General features: G+C 32.6%; 1 protein-coding gene across 2 annotated transcripts; it reads right to left on the reverse strand.

The window, feature by feature from the left end:
* Positions 1–3,297: 3,297 nt before the first annotated feature.
* On the reverse strand, positions 3,298–20,699 carry LOC148617087 (uncharacterized). 2 transcript variants are annotated; one of them, XM_088584399.1, is made up of 8 exons: positions 20,378–20,699; positions 15,230–16,219; positions 14,588–14,717; positions 13,336–13,501; positions 11,139–12,177; positions 8,939–9,056; positions 5,194–5,348; positions 3,298–4,136 (listed from the first exon to the last, which is right to left on the reverse strand). In XM_088584399.1, the coding sequence occupies exons 2-8, from the start codon at positions 16,186–16,188 to the stop codon at positions 4,031–4,033; spliced, it is 2,673 nt and encodes an 890-aa protein (XP_088440525.1). In that variant the 5' UTR covers positions 16,189–16,219; positions 20,378–20,699; the 3' UTR covers positions 3,298–4,030. The 2 variants fall into 2 exon arrangements, with proteins under 2 accessions (XP_088440525.1, XP_088440526.1); XM_088584400.1 differs by lacking the exon at positions 20,378–20,699 and adding an exon at positions 16,730–16,835.
* Positions 20,700–21,836: the final 1,137 nt, after the last annotated feature.

The raw sequence follows: 21,836 nt of genomic DNA on the forward strand, positions 1-21,836 counted from the left end.
CGACGTTTGTTTTTAAGTAATACTCCAGCTAAGAATCATGTAAATTTTGTAATATGTGATACACCACAAAAAAAGGCTACACATTTTTATTTTCGTTAATATGTTTCTTTATATGTCTATATGACAAAATGTATAATCATTCATTCCAACATGTCTGTTCTTAGGAGATAATCCACATTAAAATTCCAACAGATTCTATTGCATTTTAGTGTCATTTACAGAGTTACCTCCCTTAATTTTGAATTCTACAGTGCATTCTATATAATTTTGATCCCCTATGAACCAGGGTTATATGAAAACCCATATGTTACTTTCTGTTAAACAAAAATATGTAGCTTTCCAACCATGAATCACATTTTGCATAATTCTTATGTAGAGTGCTACTTAAGTGCTATAAATCATATCAAATGACAGTTTTACATGTACAAATTTAATTAATGAATTTGTAGCATGCCTTTAACAATTTATGGGTACGCAAATGTATTTCACAGCTGTGGAGAAACTTGTGTTACAAAATGTTACCCATGGACACCTGTTTAAATGTTACTATACTAGCCAAAATCTACAATCAGTTAAACAGACTGATTGCAGCGCGTACGAAACGTCTCTTAGAAACAATAAAAACTTTCACAGCTGAACACATAATTTTCCAACAAATATTGGCACACAATGCCACAGTGTGAAATCAGTAGGCCAGTCTAATGACATCACAGTTCAAGTTGAAGTCTAAAACGAGACATCATCTTAAAAAAAATCAGCCCCCTCCCCCTCAACAAATGTATGAGCTTGATGACTGCCATTGTGTAGCCATGTACAAATTGACTGACAACTGAATTGTTCTCGTATGTCAATTGTTCTAATTTGTAGAATTGAATATTAACCGAGAAACTCTTGCCGATACATTCTACTAATGTTTGTATTGGCTTCTGAGTATCTCGTGTTTGATTTCTAATGCTTTTTGCGGTGTTTGCTGTTTTTGTCGCTGTTCTCACTAACTTTTCTTTTTTTTCGGTCACAAAATTATGAATAATCACGTAAATCGTAAATCTCATCTCTGCAAGTGTTATTGTATTTATTTTATATACAAGTAGCATGCAGTATTCAGAGTAAAGAATTTTGGATTTGCGACCCCCTTTCAAGGCACCTGCGTTCATCCAAGTTTGTCTATTCTTTCTCTTGATCTTCAAGGACACATGTAATTTACACATTGGGCACCTTTTCAATTTTATAAGTTTAAAAACAAATCTATCAAAAAGTAGGATCAAGAAAATACTCCAATAATTATTTCTACTTTCTAATTGCTTGATTTCGAGATTCGTTGGGTTGATGCTTCTAGTTGATACTAGAATATATTTTGTAACTGCATATTTCAATTCTAAATGAAATGTGTACTTAAAGATGACATAACGTAAAAGAAAAATGGTATTTATGGAACAATGAGTGATATCCGCCAAGTTTTGGACAAAAAAGAGGGATAGCAAATTCTTCAAAATGGCCTTGACAACAATACATTGGATTTTGCTTCGAAAGAATTTTTACTGTATTTTATGGTACTAAACAAATGAGACAACCGTGAAAAGTTTTTTGAAATCATTAATTCATTCTCAAGTTATCATCTGGAGACCGCCGAGAAACAGACAGACGAACGGACATGCAACTTTTCGAAGGGTATCAGTTATAATACCTAGCCACTTCATGTGGCGCGGTATTAAAACAATAGACAAAAAACCTTGCAACTTTTGGCCTTGATAAAACAATGTACGGTTATTACGTGTACTTTCTAAATTTCCCTTAAGGTTCCCCAAGATACTAACGAAAAAAAGTCATGTCCCGGAAGTTACAAAAAGTGACTGTCCTTACGGAGAAAGTTCATCATTTCCTTCAATCAAACAAAGCAAATTTTCAAATAGAAATATTAATTTGCCTGCTGCTTAAATATAAATAAAAATATTGCACTTGCGAAGCAAAATTTTCATCCGGGTCCCCCCTCTTTGTAATGCTCTTTATTATTTTTACGAGTCTCGCACGAACGGTACATGTATGGTACATGTAAAGCTTACGGCGCTCGCTACTTTAGGCAATGCCTACCCCATATTAAAAAGTATTTATATTGAAGGTGTAAACAAAAGAAAATGCTTTATCCAAAATAGCACCGTCAACACCAAAATTACAATACACAAACTTCATAACATCTGTAACACAAAGGAAAACGAACAGCACAGACCCATCTATATAAGAGCTGGGTATGAACTTAGTTGCTTCGGAAGTGTGAGTGTTCTTTTTCCTTTAAAATATATACACCGGCGGCGATGTTCATTTATATTGGAGATCAAAAGATATCTGTGAACGTAACGGTTGTTGATCATAATATCATAATCTAAAAGGACACTATATTGACCATTCTGGTCATATTGACTACCGTACAAATTTTGGAAAGTGTGCAACAAATCTGTATCCAAACAAATCCATAGTTCAAATGCAATTCTAGATCATAGTAAAATGTATATTTATTGTTTGAACTTGAAAAATATTGCCAGGTTCAAGATCTTGAACATAAATATTTTTTTTTCAAATTTTGATATCATTTATACGTCCATCTAATATACAGCTGTAACAAAGCAAGCAAAGGATGGATGGATTAAGTACTAAAACATCAACAGACAGAAATTGACAAACATGAACAAACGGAAAACAACAAACATCTTTATAAACCGTGTACTTATTCTATCTCGCCCCTTTCAGTTATCGGCCCTTTTTTCAATGATTTTACAAACGTAAGAAAAATGTATAAGTGCAATGTTCGTTAAACGATTAAAATTTGATATGAGTAAAGCACAACCAACAAACGTTGTTGGTTGTGCTTTACTCATATCAAATTTTAATCTTTCAAGGCATTTTTAAACTTCAATATTCGTTGAAAGTTGATTAACTACCATTACATATAAGTGTTTTAGGAGGAGAAGCGGATATGACAGGGGTGCCTCTGAGCGTATGGGAAATACAGAGGGATAGGGATTACGGGTGGATATTCAGACTGAAGGGCATGCATACACCCATAACTACATAGTGATACTTTGCAGGAGAGGGTTAAACAGAGAGTCAAAACAGAAAACAATGCTTAAGGACATATTACATTTTTAAAGGGGAAACAACGAAATACATATTTAATTGTTTAGGTAAAGATGATTGTTAGTATTTCGATTTTAGGCAACATGGGGCATTTTTTATGGCAATCATTGGCAGGCACGTTTGCCTGGATTCTTCCATTGTCGAGGATTGAAAAAGTTAAAGAAGACATAATTATTTTCGTTTATAATTATTAGTCATTTGATGACTATTCAGGTGAAAGGAATGTTTATATGAATCGAATGCAGTTACAAATGAAAATGAAGAAAGGTAAGATCTATATACATGACATGAAGTTATCTCTCTCAATTATAAATACGTATTGAAATACAATTAAACAGATGTTTTATATGGAAAAGAAATGTAACTGTAGTAAACACATCTGCAGATGATTATTTAAAAAATTATTATGGCGAATAGATAGAGCATAAATGTCATGAAATTGTTCACAAAATATATACATTTATAAAATGTCGATCAACTGACAAAGGTGTGGTCCAGTCGTTAAATTTCAGCCTGTTCCTTTGGTATATAACGTAATAACAACTATGAAAAATTCCTATCCGTTCTAAAGGTAAAGTGCTCATATGTCACAGAAAAGCAGATCTACAAATACATGTAATTACTATTTTCGAAACCGCACTCTTATAAGATTCTCTGTAGAAGATTGCTTTCTGTATCCTGCTGCATATTGGCGTACTACGACTCATTTAAAACAGGCAAAGATTCAGCATGCTTCAATTAATGAACACAGCTATTGTGGCCCATTGACTATTTTGCATTCGCACCTTTCTGCTAAGATCCTAACCAACTTATACATTTATTTTAGTAAGTTATCCACAATAGGTCAATAGCACTATATTTTGTAATACATATCCAAAGTGTATTCAGGTCACATTGTTTCTTACATTATTATAAGAGATATAACGAATACAGTCATTATGATCAATGTTTTGACTGATGCCAATACAGACGGTGCTGAAGACACCCGACAAATTAGCTGATCAAACCTGAAAATATATATTACACAGTAATGATAATCTTGCATGAATAAAGGAAAAGTCGAAACGTTTAATAATATAATTATTTAAATAGTTGGTGACAACTTCTTAATCATGAACTATGGTTTATACTTGATGTGTTCCAAATCAAATGCGAGTCACCGAATTTTAAAGTACCTTTCTGTGTAAGAATCAGGCAATGGGTGGCACAACATATTTCTCAATTTGGTCTTTTTTGCCTAAAATATATTCAATACATCTAGAAAACAACTGAAAAGCTTTTTTAATTTTATCCTGGAGCATCTGTGACGTAGATCTTTTTCACTGCTTTATATATATATATATATATATATATATATATATATATATATATATATATATATATATATATAAGGAAAAAGTGCGGGAAAATTTTCCCGCCATTTTCCGTAGTGCATTATTTCAACTAAATTTGACCTATTTTTATCTTAAATAGGCAAAATTTTACAAACACTTTGATGGTTTCTTCTTGAAGTTATCGGGCATAAATACTTGGTTAATGCAATAAAATCTGTGTGTTTTTTTTCCTTTATGTGCTACACCTTATACATATTTTGTCTGATTCTTAGACGGAGGGTTTCAACGTTCACGGATCCGGATACACTTTCTGACGACTACATGTATTCTGCGAGATTTACGCGGGATCATCGGGATTCATCAGGAATCAGAAAGCAACATTTCTTCACCCAATTATAAAAGAACATATGGGTACGGCTGATAAAAGTGATGTATATATTAAAAGGTAGACAACTCAATATTAGAAACTGTATTAACTGTGGGGGAGTCGATAAGTTTGCGTAGAGCACTTCTGTTCTACCTAAGTCTTACCTCGCGAAAGTATATATTGATCATGCTAACCATAATTTTAATGGTCTTTTGATTTTTGTCAACTACGCTACTGCAGCAGACCGACATACTACCAGTAAATTAAGTTTACAGTATTTATATATATATATATATATATATATATATATATATATATATATAATATATACTTTTTTTTAAATTACTTATTTCATTATTATACCTGCTAAACAGATTTTTCTTTTTCTTTTCATACTCCAGTTCAATAAGTGACCCTTCAATCCAGAATTTCCCATCTCGGATTTGATACTCATATCCCTGACGGCAATCACATCTATATGCCCCTCGTGAAAACTTGAATCCTGCTTGCGGTCGGCACTGTTGTTAAGTAGATAACAATAGATGATATTATAAAAATGTCGCGAATAAGAAAAATGCATTAAGGAGTTAGACCTGGAGTAAGGGACACAACTATTACAAGTCACGTTTATATTTACCATTTTAAATCATTCTCATGGAAGCATCAAAGTAACTTGGATTGATTTCATTCTGTTTCAAAGCAAACTTGAAAGGCTTTTAATTGGTGAAATTGAATATGATACAAACATATTAGTGAGGGTTATGTCCCTTACCCTAGGTCTACTTCCTTGATTGTGTGTTTTCCTCTACGTCCGTTTCCAATACCGACGCTGAACGTTTTATAGTCGATTAAAAAAAAATATCCGGATTTTTTCCGGTTACGACTTAATCGTCTTGAAAATGTAAAATAAAATGTTCTTCCTACCAATCTACTTATATTTTTCGATAAAATACATGTAGGTAACACACAATTTATTTATTTTGTCAAAGGAATATTTTTTTAACTCTAAAATAGAAATATATATTTATAATCAAAGGAACCAAGGTTATAGCGGTAATCAAAAGAATGCAATCCAGGGACAATGACCAGACATGGAAAACAGACACACACAACAAAAACATAAAATAACCAAAATAATACGTACAAAGCAACAAAAGTAAAGTTTACAGATTATCTTTTTATATACTTTATGAGATTATGAGATATCTTATAAATTTCATTTAATAAGATATATCAATAATAAAGTGCATGTATGTAAGATATCTCATAAATTTTATAAGATATCTTAATGCTTTATGAATATCTTATTACATTTAAGGGATTATCAGATATCTTAAATATTTTGAAAGATATCTTATAAACTATTCACTATATAAGATACATTATAAGAAACATAATATATCTACTAAATTATATAGCCTAAGGTTATCTACAAATTGGAATGATATAAAAACGGCGTGCCATACTCTTAATGGTATTCTAGCTATTCCAACATTTTGAAATTACATATTCTACCTATTCCAACATGCAGAGAAAAATAGATGTTGTTATAGCCTAATATGTTGTTACAATAATTAGTAATTAATTAGTTTTACAGGTAAAATTTACCTGAGAATTAAATATGAAAAATTACTGTTTATAAATTTTCCTACAAAATAAATTTTGAGTGAAAATGAATTAAATTCTAATAATATAAGAAAATGAGGAATATGTTTTATTAAAATAAAAATAAAAATTATATTAAACTTTTTAAAACCATTTTAACTTTCTACCATTTAACATGCCAATAATTGACAATGCCAAGCTGGTTTTGGTTGATGAAGCCAAGCTTATTACTTTTTTATTTTAATGATTTATGAATAGTATTCACTTTTATCTTGATGCCAAATGTCAGTTCAAAGCTGAACATCCCAAGCTTTAAAACGAGCTTAAATAGTGAGGGTCAGCCAGTCTGTAGTCATTCATGGTAAAACATGGCAAATGCACAGTTAGATTCCACCTATTCCAACATGAAATTTTTGTTTTTTTAACTTAAATTTCAAAATGTTGGAATAGGTGGAATGAACCCTCTTAAGGGAAGTGAACACCTTTAGCGTATTGAAATACTAACTCGACTGAAAATTCTGGTTTCGCTCTCCAATTTTGGACGGACGTACGTAACGTACGTAACTTTTATGGATACATGTACATGTAAATACATATATTAAATCAATGAATCTTTATCAAAACCCAAGTAGCTAACAATCGTAAACGGAATGTTCAAATACAGTCAAACCTGTTTTAAGTGGAAATCCAAGAAAGAGCAGAAATCATGGTCACAAAAGACAGTTGATCTACATGAAACATGCTTATTCTACATAGAATGCACTACAAAGGGATATTCTAAGTATAATCTTTTAAGACAACTTGCTGTTGAATACAGGTGGTCGCTATGACAATGTACTACGAATGTTTGAAAAAAACAGAAAGTTTTCATTCAATATTTAAAATATTAGTAAAATATTAAGAAAATGTTTCATTTTTTTTCAAGAGACATAGCCCAAGAGACAATACTAGAAAACATTGAGATGGAATCCATCTCTGTGGGTCACGCTGTTGCAATTTGATTTAAGTATTCTACCCACACGCCAAATATCAAAAGCCCACATTGGAAGACAGAATACCGACCGACAGAGTAATCACTACAGGGCTACCGCCATTTTTCGTGGAGGGCCCTAAGTAACCGGTGCAGTGGAATCAACTTTTGTAACCTCTAATTTTTCCAAGTACGCACACGTCTTTTTCTGTTTATAACCTTATTTATGATGCTCACTGATATTTGAAACAGGAGGAATAAGATGTATAAAGATCATTTTGGTATACTCATACTACAGTTTAAAGACATGATAGATAATCTGGAATTTTGTGGGTAAAGAGTCAATTTTCGGGGTATAAAAACCCTCAGCATAGGGTAAATGGACCTTCTTAGTATCAGTCCAAGTTTGTATATGTCATCTTCGGTAGCTTTTACTAATTAGTAGTTTTGAATTATCTTTAATGTCATGTATTTGAAGATCGCTAACTTATGTTAAAATAATAAATTTCCCTGCTACCACCTAGAAAAAATAGGGTAGGTAGATATGGGATTTGTTTTTTTCAAAAGCATTTGCATTGCGTTAATGAGGAAACGATCTAGACTTTAATAACGGTATCGATAAAGTGTTTTGGGTAGGCACGAAAAAATAGGGTAAGTAGGTAGCAGAAAAAAGACATGTTTTTGTCTAAAAAGTGCATTTGAAGATGTTTGTCCATAGTAAATACTGAAAGAATAACCAAGGGAACTAAGGCCATAGCGGTAATCAAAAGAACACAGTCCAGATACAAAGACCAGACATGGAAAACAGACACACACAACAAAGAACACAAAGTAACTTAAATCATACACACAAAGTAACAAAAGCAAATGAGCAACTCGGACTCCACTAAAAACTGGGAGCATGGACCAGGTGCACCGGTAGGACAAGCGTCCTGAAACTACTGATTAAACATTGGTAAGATGACTTAGACTAAACAAATTTGCGTTCCTTCGTTTGCACTTCGATGTAGATCATTGCCAAGCAGTGGTCGCAAAGAGAATGTTTCAGTATTGAAAATTAACCTAGAGCTGCATTCGATACTTAAAATTTAAAAGGCACAAACCTCAAGTTTAAAACAAAGTAGTCTTTTCACACTGAAGTACTTTGATTTAGATTCGATCAGTTCATTACATGTTTTATAATCACCATCAAATTTAAACATGCACATAGGAGATTGTATCCGAGTCATTTTTCAGCAGGTTATTTTCTATTCAGATGATCCAGATGTTATTTCAGAATCTGTGATTTTTGTCCAAGTACGTACATGTATAAACCGTGAGACAGACACGATAAGTGATTATAGATGCTCAAGAAGAAAACACTGTTCGTACATAGTTTCATCATAATGATTATTAATTTGCATTTTCAAGCCTATAAATTCACCTCCAGCTGCTATAAATTAGATCAAATGTAACCCTAGTATAGAATGCAGTAATCTTTCCGAACTTTACTTCAAGAAGCATTGGTGACTGCGACTATAATTGTTTGCTTACCTTGGTTGACATCGTATGGCATCTTGCTGTATTTTTGAAAGCATTGGCAATATAGAATGGCTGTGGACATTGGTTCACCTCTAGATTATCTAATGGGACATCTATTGTCACTACACCTCTGAAATACATCACGAATATTGACAAATAAACTACATGTACCTGACCCGATGCGTGAAACAAAAATTGCGATCGGTCATCGATCACTAATCAGTTTTCAATAGTTCAGCGATCAAACCGATCCTTTAAACCTGCGGTCTCTGTATTTTACGGTTTTATTAGCTTTCTTTGTGAATTTTACACATTTTGACATAATGCAATAGAATTAAACATATTCAATTTATACTTTTATTTACATTTTTTTTTATTTTAAACAGATCATCCGTCATTTTACATAACAAAACTGCGATCAGGTCGTCACCAGTCATCGATTATCGATCCGTCAGCGATCAATCAGTCAGCGGTCATCAACCCGTCAAATCGTTGCGCGGATCTATTCAAGAACGGTACATGTACATGTAATCTCTAACTACTGATTGTGGAAAAAGCACGAAAACGTTTGTTTTGGTGTGGTACATGTGTAGGATACAATCAGGTCTAAAGTGAAGTTATACATTTAACATAAGAATACAGCTTTAACATACTAGATAGTGAATTCAGAATGCAGATATAGCAAATTTATATTTCCCGTTTATATTTTAATATACCGGAAATATTTAATTAATGGAAGCGGGGGGTTTGCGGCTATAGAACCATTTCCTTTGTGATGTGCCTTTTCTAAGTCAGTACAATTGCGCTGGTTTTGAACTTTCAGGTTTTTACCACGATATTTCAATTTGTTTTACCTACACTGCTAATGACTTTTCCTTTTGACTATTTACATTACAGTTAATTGTTTCCAAAACATATCACAACACTGACAGTTAGCACAAATTCTTTCCGTAGCCAAATTGGTAAAACTTTCATCGCGTCAGCAGCTTAGAGTGAATTCTCATGTACTGCAGCAATTTCATGTAAACAAATCATGAACAGCAGCAATACAGTTTAGCTAATGAGCAGACACTATATTGCAGTGCAAGTATAAAAAAATCTTTGGTAGTAAGTATTTTTAAGTATAATGTGTTGCATTAAAAATGCAAGAAGAAAGCCTTTGCTGCAGCCATATCACAAGTCTTGTGGCAGGAAGAAGAAATAATCACGTGCCGCAGTCATTGCATGTACTATAACAACAGAACAGATCACGAGTTGCATGATAGAAGAAAATATCACGTGCACATGTAAGAACAAGATCACGTTGCAGCCATAACACGAGAAGAAATCAGCAACTAGACAAAAATAGATCATGCGTAATCATGTTTATTTAAACATAGTAACTTGAAGCCCTGAACATAAGTGTCAGTTGGTGCAGAGTCTTTGACATTACTGTTACAAAATATAAGTAACAAAACACCAAGTAATAAAAGTTCAAAGTATTGCTTTTTTCGGAACACAGCTATCATATACTTAAATTGCGCATTCTTATTGAATTATAGTATATCATTTACCATTTTTGTACACCTATACAAAATAGAACATTTAGAAGGTGTCGTCTTTCTAACAATGTTATTACATTCTACATGTACCCCGACCCTACATTATATTCTAAAAAAAATGTTAATATCTATTACAATATTACGAAATTTACATGTATCCGTTGAAGTAAGAAAAGTATGGCCATGAATGTATTTGTCAATATTATATTATACATGTATCTGTTGATGTAAGACTAGTGTGGTCATAAATGTTTTTGTTTCAATGTTCCATGCTTGGTTGACTATGTCTTATTTTTGAGAAAACTATGTTTATACAATGTACTTATATATAACAATCTAAGTTCATCAACACTGACGACTTTTTGGAGAGAAAATGTGATATCTGTATTTTTTCTCAAATAAATTTAATATACCCATTATACTAATGAAATACTGTAACACATTTTTATGTCTCAATTCTTGCACATTATAATATATATAGCGTGCAGTTATTCATGTGTAACATAGGTGCAAAGAAACCGATTAAGGAGGAATTTGAAACCTCTAAACATTTTCTAAATTTATCTTTTTTTTAAATTTGAAACCATATATATTTGTATTGAAGACTCGCTTAAACAAAATCAACCTTTAACAGAAACCTCGAGACCTTATGTACTATAGTAAATACTTACGCAAACTCAATCTTATTTGAAATATAATTCTTCAAGAAGAACGGTGTTGAGTACGTCATAACCCACTCATCGACCATTCCATCACACCGGAAGTATGGATGAGACCATTGACCATCATAATACGCAGGCGCTATGTATCGCATGGGGAAATATTCGAACCTAATTTGACTGGTACCAGCTGGATCGTAGCGTACCATAGGTCTCATTTTATACGTCATTAAATGATCGAAGTTGGTTTTCCAGTTAGCCTTAACTCTAACGTAAAAATCCTCATAGATATATTTCCTCGGATTCCCGGCAGTATCGATGGCAAACGCAACACCGTCTTTCATATATGCAAATGGACCAAATAGTTCTCGTTTCGATCCATCTTGATTTTCAAACATATATGGTTCAAAATAAAGACCACATGATAAAATCTTATGGTCAGCCATTACATTTGCAATAACTTCACCGAACATTTGTTCCATGTGTAGTCGGCCACCACCTCTGAGGTTACCGAAATTATCACTCGACTGTACATTCTGAAGAAAATTACTGAGAAAATGTGCCAATCTTAGTGCAGTTCTACCTTGGTATTCGAACTGTTTATCTACTCCGTAAGCAGCATCTCCTGGAAGATTCAAATGACTTGGCGCTGAACTTTTGCAATTATCTTTGTTGATACTTGCCTTTTGTCTAAAAATTCTCATCATCTTTTCAAATCTCATTTGATCAAATTCAGATCTTTCGCCACTGTTTGTAGTTCTCTTTCTACGTTTACGGTATTTATCTTCTAAATATACAGGCGTCAGTTTTTCGATTTGCTTTTTCCTCTTTTCATAAAGTTCTTGAACTTTCCTTGTGTATTTGTTAAACTCCTCAATGTAGCGAGATGCATTATCGGCGATGGATTTCAACGTTCTTGAACTATACCTTACTGGTTCTGCCATGGATTCATTAAACGAACCAACTGATCGCTTTCTCACGTTTACATTTGCGACACCAAACTCAACTACAACCTGTTGTGTTTTGTCAACAATTGGGAGCACACCAAGTTCTACAATACATAGTGCACACAAGTCTATAATATATAAATAATATTGTTTTCCATTATAATAAAGGCACGTACCATATTCTTCTCGAAGAGGCCTTGGATTTTATTTTGACTTATTCGGTAATGTGGGAAACATTGAGGTTTTTTTTCTGTCCATGCCTGAATAAAATTGGAATAATTATTTTTATTTTTACAATCCACAATACCCTACCTAACCTTCCTAATAAAATGGTTGGTGCATAATAGTCTTCTTCTAGAGCTTCAATCATACATGGTATTTGGAATTTTAGTACGCTTTTAGAGTTGACTTTAGTAAGAATTTAGATATAATCAATATATTCACCAGGGAATTTTATTTTCATTTAAGCTATTTCGTGTTATTCGAAGGTGAAAGAATTGTGAAGGTCCAGGTTAAAAATCTTTTAAACGCGACAGTCAGAATGATGGTACTTATTCAAAACATTAAAAATGACCATTTAATGAAACCTGACTAAATTTAACATTGATTAAACCGAAAACTTGTCTACTACAGACACAATTAGAAGTCCTTTGGTGTCAGTTTAAGTACCAGTCCATATAAAATCATGGACTATGGTAAGGTCATTCATGGTGAAGAAAAACCCACCAAACAAAAGATGCTTTTTTGGTCTACATAAGCAACATTTTTATATAAGAAAAGTCCAATGCATATTCAGATCTGTATTTTTTTTTAGAAAATCACACTTAAACCTCCCACTAAAATCAACAAAATCGGACAAAGTCAAGAACGATAACTTTTTACGTATATATATATATATATATATATATATATATATATATATATATATATATATATATATATATGGACTTTATCTCAAAAGCGCAACACCCAAATGAAAAAGTACGACTAGTTATGTGTTCGTTATCTGATTCCGAACAAGAATTACAAGTAAATTCCATGGGTTTTTGACATGCATGAATCATCTCCTGCCTGATATTTATAAAGACTGGTACTGAAATGTATTTTGAACCTTGATTAATCGAACACAGACAGAAGGGGTTCGGTTTAGACGGTTTTTATTGTAAATCCTCAAGAAGAGACCTCTTTTTTAATATGTACTTTTAGCCTTGTACGTTCGAATCGTGATCTCTCGATTTTATGAAGGACATGTAAGGACTTACGTTGATCTGGTACACATTCGAAGTTGTTTTTGTACTCATACTCTGTAGCTCTTTCTACATCATCTCCTTGAAAGGGACCAGAAATCCATTTGGGGTACCGATAGGGATTTTTACAGTGACAAACGTATCCACCACGTCTACGACCGTATCCCATTTTATGCTTGCACTAATATAAAAAGTTCAAAGTGTTCAATCAAAATTCATATGTCAAAATATCCAGTGCCATTTTTCGAAAATTAAAGAAAAATCAAAATACAAAGCTATCTACATCAAACGTAACTCCTTGACTTTTGAAATCGACACTTTTAAGTTGAATCTGAATATTGTCCTTTAAAAAAGGACAAATTGGTACTTTTCCTTGAATTCTTGTATTTTCAATAAATCTTCAATTTGCTTTTTTTTGAAATTTGAATTATTGAAGGGTTAAAGGAAAAAACTAAAGTAGATTTATAAAAATAATACTAAGACTAGAACTGAATTGCTTTTTTCTATTACGATGGTTTATAACGTCTTTCTATCATTTCTGGCCACAACATCATTCTAAAACTTTGACATAAAAGTACACGTATATGCCTATCCTACTCTGCTACTGCCAGAACTTTTAAAAACACCTATTAATTCTGAATAATGGTTTGCTTTAAGTACCAGTCCACTAAAAATTCAGACACTACCAATGGTAAAGTACGTATAATTCATGGTGTAGAAAAACCCACCAAATAAACGATGCCTTTACAGTCTATATTTGCTACACATTCACATAACGATAATCATTTCTGTATTCAGATCTACACTTTTTAAAAAAATCAAACATTTATCTCCCATTAAAATCAATGAAAATGAACCAAATCAAGAACGATTACAAAGTGCCAATTTCATGTAAAATCTATATAATTTTTTATCTCTAAAGCGCAACAACCAAATGAAAAACTAATACCGGTTATGTGATCGGTATTTTTTTTTCTGAACAAGAAATAAAAGTGCATTTGGTAGGGTTTTGACTTGCATGAATAATCTTCTGTCTGATTTTTATAAAGACTGCTACTTGAAAACTTTGCTAGTAGGTAAACCGTAGGAATTGCTTTTTCCCCTTGTTCATTCATGTTGTAAAAGATAATGATGTATTTTAAGGGGCTTTCAATGATTGGCTGTCCTTGTTATCATCAACCCTTTTTCGATGATGTAAATCGCTATTCCCTTCATCAATGAAACATAATTATGCCAAACTAGTGAAGAGTATTGTTGTAATAGTTACCCCTGTAGTTGGTGGTTTACATCTTGAAATTCCAGCCAGAAAGCTTGGTCCTGGGTTACCCGGACTTACACCACATGCATTAAAATCTATTTCCTGGAAATCGGTGTCCATAATTACCAGACCAACAAACCTGTAAATTGTATCAAAAAAGACTGTATGTATTTAATTGAACAACTGTTATGCAAAATGATCGTTTGAAGAAAATCGGTCAGGAAGATTGTTACAGTTTTGTAACATAAAACTGCCAAGGACACAAAAAAAAACAAAAAAAACCTTTGAAAAGAACGACGCAAAACGTTGATCCTGATAACTCAGTGTCTCGAAATACAAGATCTATGATATAATTGTTTTTGTTGATAGATATACACGTGCGTTTTTGTTTGTTTGTTTGTTTGTTTGTTTGTTTGTTTTACCTACTACATCTGATTCAGACCTTGAAATTACAACGCCAGACGTATGAATTGAATTTAGATGTGTATGCTAGTGATGGACTGAGAGATTTTCAAAATGGTTGAAGAGATAGATTCCTATTTTCTCAAACTAATAGAATGGGAGAGAGCACGCAGTGTGTATCTGTTCTGCATGCTAGGTAAGTGTATATAAAGGTCTGAGGATTTATTGCATGCAGGAAACATAGATTACCTTTGTCTTCTTAAATGCGTCCAGTTTGAATATCTTGGCATAAAGTCGACAATTGGCGCTACGGCACTGACTTTCCACTTTTTAGAACCCCGACAATCAAAATATGGTTCTGTGAATCGGACTGGCAGCAATGAATCATCATTGTTTTGTTGCTTCGGTAAGTTAGGTCCAAAGAAATTATAGTTGTCAAATTGATCATTAATGAATTTCCCTGTTACATTGGAGTATTTGATTCCAACGCCGAAAGTGAACTTTTTGCTTTTGTCGGATTCGCTGTTGACATCGGGTAAATAAAACTTGTACCATGGGTTCATTTTATAATTGCTGTGCGTATAATTTTTATTTGTCCCGGCCCCTATATCGGTAACATAAGCTGCTCTTCTAGTTGGTTCTCTGAGATAATTGTCCTGGTCATATGTGTCATCCCATCGCCAACCTTTGACCCCGAATAAAGGAATCGTATTATTGAAATCGAGGGTCACAAACCAGTTGGGATAGTAACAGTTATTGTCAAATATGATAGAACTTCCGTTTATATTGTTCGGATTGGCGTTCATATCGGCGGTAACAGACATATATAGATAATGTATGTTAGGTTGTTGATAAAACAGTTTAGTGTCGTTCATTTTCTGAAGAATGTAACTCATGAAATAAGCGCGGTTCAAAGCCATGTTATGCAAATGAACCAGATTCGTACGATTCCGGTATATCACTTGACTCTTCAAAACGTTTGCCTTTGGAATTTGTGAAACAACGTCTTTCCGCATTAGCATCGAATTGTAAGATTTGCTCCGACATGTTTTGCCATTTACTGCATGGAAATAGTCATCAATGTAGTCAAAATTATCATATTTCATCCATGAAAACTGTCCTTTACCAGCTAACACGAAATGGATGAATACAACTATGATCGCAGGACCTGCCCTGATCAGTATAGAACAGGAACTTCTCTTCGCCATGTTGTCACATCTGTTTTGTCATTACTATTATCTAGATATTTAAAAAAATATATATATTCAAACAAAAGAGATCCAAACAAGACAATGCACTTTTATAAGCAAGACTTAATGTATGATTAAACAATTTGTCGTTCGGTGAGCCTTGGTACTCTATATTGAAAACTGAATGTTGTCTTCCTGTTGTTTCCGTGGTTGCATATTTAAGAAGATTATTGGAGATTTTGTCTCATACACGTTTCCCTCAATTTCTCTGTATCAAAATGGTTAAAATAGGATACACGTAGTTTAGAGAGAAGTAGAGAGAACATGAATGTCATTTTAACTTGACTTTTCATGTGTTTGTTTTTTTTTTGTTTGGTTTTGTTTTGCTTGTTTGTTTTTAACGTACCTAATGCCATACATAAGTACATGAAAAAAAAAAAATAAATAAAAACAACACAAAACAACACAAAACAGCAACAAAATACACCACAATACGGTTTCTATGTTAGAAAATATAGTACGTTATTTTAGTTTGAGCATAAGATTGCTTCCGTCTTACCGTGTTTCCGTGCATTATCCTGTCTTATCAAATTCCCATTTAAGTAAAGTATTTAAATGTCAAAAACAAGGGTCGTATAATTGATATGTACGAAAGATTCATGTAGCTGAATCATGTCAATAAACGTACTTCATGCATGCAAAAACTTTTCATCGAAGGTCAAAAAGTTAAAATACCCTACGTTAAGGCTCATCCCGAGGATGAGGTACAATATCAGATAACTAGATTATATATTAGTCAGGTCTAAAAGTTTTTTTTTGTCTTAATCTAAGTAAGAAGAACCCTTCATAATGGATTGTATTTTTTTTTTTTCATGTAATTTTTGGGGGGATGGGTGGTGTGGGGAGGGGCGTATGTTATTTGTTTGTTTTGAACTATATCATTTTAGCTCCCCTGGACCAAATTGAGGTGTGCTTCCTTCTTCGGCTTGAAGACCTCTTGATATAAGTCTCCATATAATCGACACTCTAAACTCTTTATTAAATTTATTGCCCACAGAAAGTGAAAAATGGCATTTTTTACAGTTTTAACAAATACTAGTATCTTAAGGAGGTAGACATAGGGTAAGTGACATAACTATTATATTCAATTTCACCAAAGGCTCTCAAGCATTCGTTTGAAGCAGAATAAAATGAATCCAAGTTAATAAGATGCTTACATACGATTGATTTAAAATGCTGCATACAAACGTTTCAATGATTTTTAAGACTTGTGTCCCTTACCCTAGGTCTATCTCCTTAAAACCAAAATAAGACGGAAAAATGTTCAATCAGTGAAAGAATCCATATGATAAAGCTTTTTTATGTTAGTCAATAAGCAGAGAACCGTAAAAGATAGAAAGAACTTTTTATTGACTTTTAATTGATGAAATAATCCTCATTTTAAATCCTACTGTAGTATACTTTTGGTCGAGGTTGCAGGGCAATTCCTTGCTCGATTCTCTACACTTGGAAGGTGACAAATGATTATTTTGTTTCGTTTTGTTTTTCTTTCTGTCCTTGCTTTCTTCTTGTTTTTCTTTTCTTTTGTATGTTGGTTTTTATTGTTCTTGTATTGTTTTAAATGTTTTGCTTTTATTTTTTTTTTTATTTGATATTTTGTTTTTGTTTTTTAAGTGTATTACTAATGTCATGTTTATGGATAGAAAATAACACTTGCGATTGATGAAATGAGTGATCAGTCCTACAAGATTCAGCTGAGTTATGGTGAGAAAAATCTCATTAATAATATAAATTTAGTAGTTCTTATTGTCCCTTGAAAGTTAAAATAAATATATTTTTCATATTTTCGCTTTTATTTTACGAAACCCGTGGTATTGATTATTCCTGGCATCATATATTTTAAAGGCGAAAAATGAGTACAAGGTGAGCAGGTCATGTCCTCTGTGGTCTAGCTCTGGGCTAATTCGAATTTTAAGGAACTATTGTCAACCTCACATGTAGGTAAATATGGTCTCGGCTTTTTAAACACCAATTAAGTCTGGATATGGAGTGATATGTTCTGCTGTAACGATTTAATTATATATTAATCCGAGATAATATCAAAATTAACGTCCTTTGCATATTTAAGGCATAGTGTTACTGTACCATCAATTCTAACTCAACGCTAGCACGTTTAATTAGCAAGCATGTACACGGTAGGATGTACAGGGTGTTGCATCAAAATCACGAATCCTTAATCCCTGTTAAATATGACATATTTGAATACAATGTAAATGGTTATAATTATGTTATTAGTATTTTTTAAAAGTACTTTGTCTATTCCATAACAGAATCAGGCAAAAGTTGACACATCATTCTACTTAATCGTATCTATTTTTAACTATTTGATGTACAAAAAATGTTTTTCAATATTGGAAATGATATCCGATATAGAAGGGCTACTATTTTAGTAAAAGATGCCAAACTTTTCTTTTAAAAAATCCTTAAAACTAGTCTGATAGAAATTGGCGATTCTTATCATAATATATGTTTTTTTGTCTTTTTTGAAACATTACAAAATGATTTTTGTTTAAATTTTTGCTTATCTAAGACGGTAATTCAAATGTTTTGATTTTTTTCCATTGCATGTTTCAAATAAAATTCAACAAAGTACACCTAATTATTATTTTTTCTGCGAATATTTCTTTTTCAAAATCTCTTGCTTGTTTTTATTACACTTTTTCAAAGCATTTTACGTGATTTCGTATTGCTTAAATGTTTCCTTTGTCTCTTATTGGACATACGTGAAGTACGCATTGAAGGCAAATGTCGCCTTTTTTTGGTAGATTTTATCGTAAAAAAATTATGTGACGAAAAAAATCAAAATACTTATCACTATTAAACAAAGATTGCCGGAGCAGCTTCCACCTTCATTATCAAGTATGAAGTTTGTTTAGTACTCTAGTAATTCTTGTCGGGCTTTATATTCATATCCACGTGACTGTAGCATTCATTTGAAATCGCGTTTTGTTTTGTTTTGTTTTGCTTTCTCAGGAAAACTCAATCTCAATGCTTTGGTTTATGCATGTACAAGTATAAAGATAATATGGGCACCGTTGGTTTGAATTGCATGCGCCCTTCTCTTATCTTATTGATTTTGCCAGATCAGATAAGTAAAAGTTAAACCGTTGTAATTTATCATAACATAGATATCACAATGTAATTTTATGAACAATAAAAATGATTGAGTTGCATCTTAAATTCAATCCGTTTAGAGCTGTTGCATAACCACTTATGATGCATGAGACTATCTGATGCAGCTGCTGCTAGTACGGCCAAGGACAATGGTACATATAACAAGGTCACACACAAAAAATAGGTACATGTAATAGTAAGGATTCCTTATCCAGCAAAAGCGCCAAGCCACGCATTGGACATTAAGATTTCCCTTAACAATGTTTAGTGGTAAATTTTCAATAATAATCTAACGGATTTCCGGGGGATTTACCCACTTTTGGGGGAATAAAATGTATTAATGTCCTGTATTTGGGGTGGGGCAAAAATTAAACAATTATAAAGCCTAGATCTCCCTTAAGTTTTTTTTTCACGAATTCCCCTCACTAGAACCGCCACTGCTTGCTTCTGACAATGTCGAACGAAAGAATTACTAGGTTAATCACTTGTAAAACGTCTCTTTCCATCATTATTTGGTGATAAGGTTATAGATATTCAACCAATGAATTTCTAAGAAAGAGAAGGTGGTACAAATGTATGTATGAATAACTGATTAAAAATCATTGACCTCTAAAACTAAAAAGAATAAAATAAAAACAGAAATTAAAATTATGGAAAGAAAAATATCCTAGCGGTAAACGAACATCAAACGGGTACTGCTACTAAGTGTATGTGTGGTCTCTTTTTTTGAAATGTTATGATTTGCTCTGAAGTACCGTTATTTATGTTAATTTGTTTTATAAATTCAAATAACCAAAGAAGTGTTTTTTTCTTACAAGTCGAGCAAGATTGTTTATAAGTCGTACTTAAACTTAATTTTGTCTTTTTTGTTATACCATATCATGGTGTCAGCCTTCACTTCCGGTCCGCCATTTCAGCTTAAATTTCATTTAAACACAACTTTTTCAAATACGGAATACATTCAAAACCGCGCGGGAGGTTCTTCCTATAACACCAAAGTAATTCTTCATTATAACGAGGTTTAAAAACTTACCAGGAATCCTGCAATTTCACTTATTTACAGAAAAGTTCGTTGTTTTGGAATTAGACTTGAGTCACATATAGAAATTGTTATCTTTCAATGTCCGTCAAACCAATGGCATTTATCTCTGAACCTGATAAAGACATGTTATCATCACATTTATTTAGTCCTATATAGCAACACAAAATCGCCAGATATTACACGATAGGATATCAGAATACAAACAGCTTTAAACCTTTTAAATTCTGTGGATGCGCATATACTATTACTTGCATATATTGTATTGAAAAAAAACCACACTGTTTATATGTGTATGCATATTAAAAAGAAAAATCTCGGAAGAGTCGTAATTTCTTTAATTTATTTAGTTTATTTTTTATCCGACGATGAAGTCACGGTAGTTTAATTTTCGAACTCGTCTTTACCGGTACCGACCAGTTAGCAGACGAAATGTACTTTTATCGAATTAGTCATTACCACTTGGCCGCGTTTAATTAGGGGTTACTTTGATGTGTAATCATGTTTGGACTCTTAGACTATAAAAACCTGGAGTTTTTGTTTTGTTTTGTTTTTTTGTTTTTGTTTTGTTTTTGTTTTGTTTTGTTTTGTTTTGTTTTGTTTTGTTGTTTTGTTTGTTGGTTTCGTTTTTGATTTGTTTTCGTGGTCTATATACACGTACCTAAAGCTATGTGTTTATAGTCGGGTTCTCAGCGCATTTTATACGTTGCATACGTGCATCTTATGTCTTAGCAATACTCTTTTAGCATTTACTAAAAAGTGCATGCACTGAATACCTCTACTCCTACAAACATGGCCAAGGGATTCTCTCTAGCTCAAGGTTTAAGTATGTGAATGTCCATTTTTCTCTTTTTTCCTTTTACCTGGTTGGTCTACTATAAATCTATAAGTGTTTTTCTAAAAGGTCGTATAAAATACGTACATGTATAAAACAACAAAAAGGGGTTTACATGTATGTACATGACACATTGACGTAGCTAGTAAGATACTTTCACTTGACACTGTAACAGACACAAACTAACAGCATTAATAAGTCGCCAACCCGTTTTTCAAAGGCGCCGCCTCATTTTATCCAAATTAAAGTTACGCAAATACATGTTTTAGTTTGAAAGTGTCCTTGACATTTTAATATAATTAATGTTAATAACTAAATGATGTTAAAGCAGCATATCACAAAAAAAATATACATAAACACAAGTGTATGTGGTTTTATCTTGATCGTTATGTATCAAAATAAAATTACATCACATGTATTTTATTCTGCAATTTTATTAGTTATTCATAGTTCTCGATAAGATTCATCGTTACTTGGTTTTGCATTTATCTCACCAAAAAACGAGTTTAATTCCGTCAAATAAATAATAATTGATGTAGATGGTTGTCTGAATTTGTTGTGTAGACACATTTTTCATGATGAACGAAAAAAGAGCTTTACTGAACCTTATCGATGTGA

Source organism: Perna viridis, chromosome 5, assembly GCF_037379345.1.
Source record: "Perna viridis isolate PV_CMFRI_1.1 ecotype Kerala chromosome 5, ASM3737934v1, whole genome shotgun sequence".
NCBI classification, from domain to species: Eukaryota; Metazoa; Mollusca; class Bivalvia; order Mytilida; family Mytilidae; genus Perna; species Perna viridis.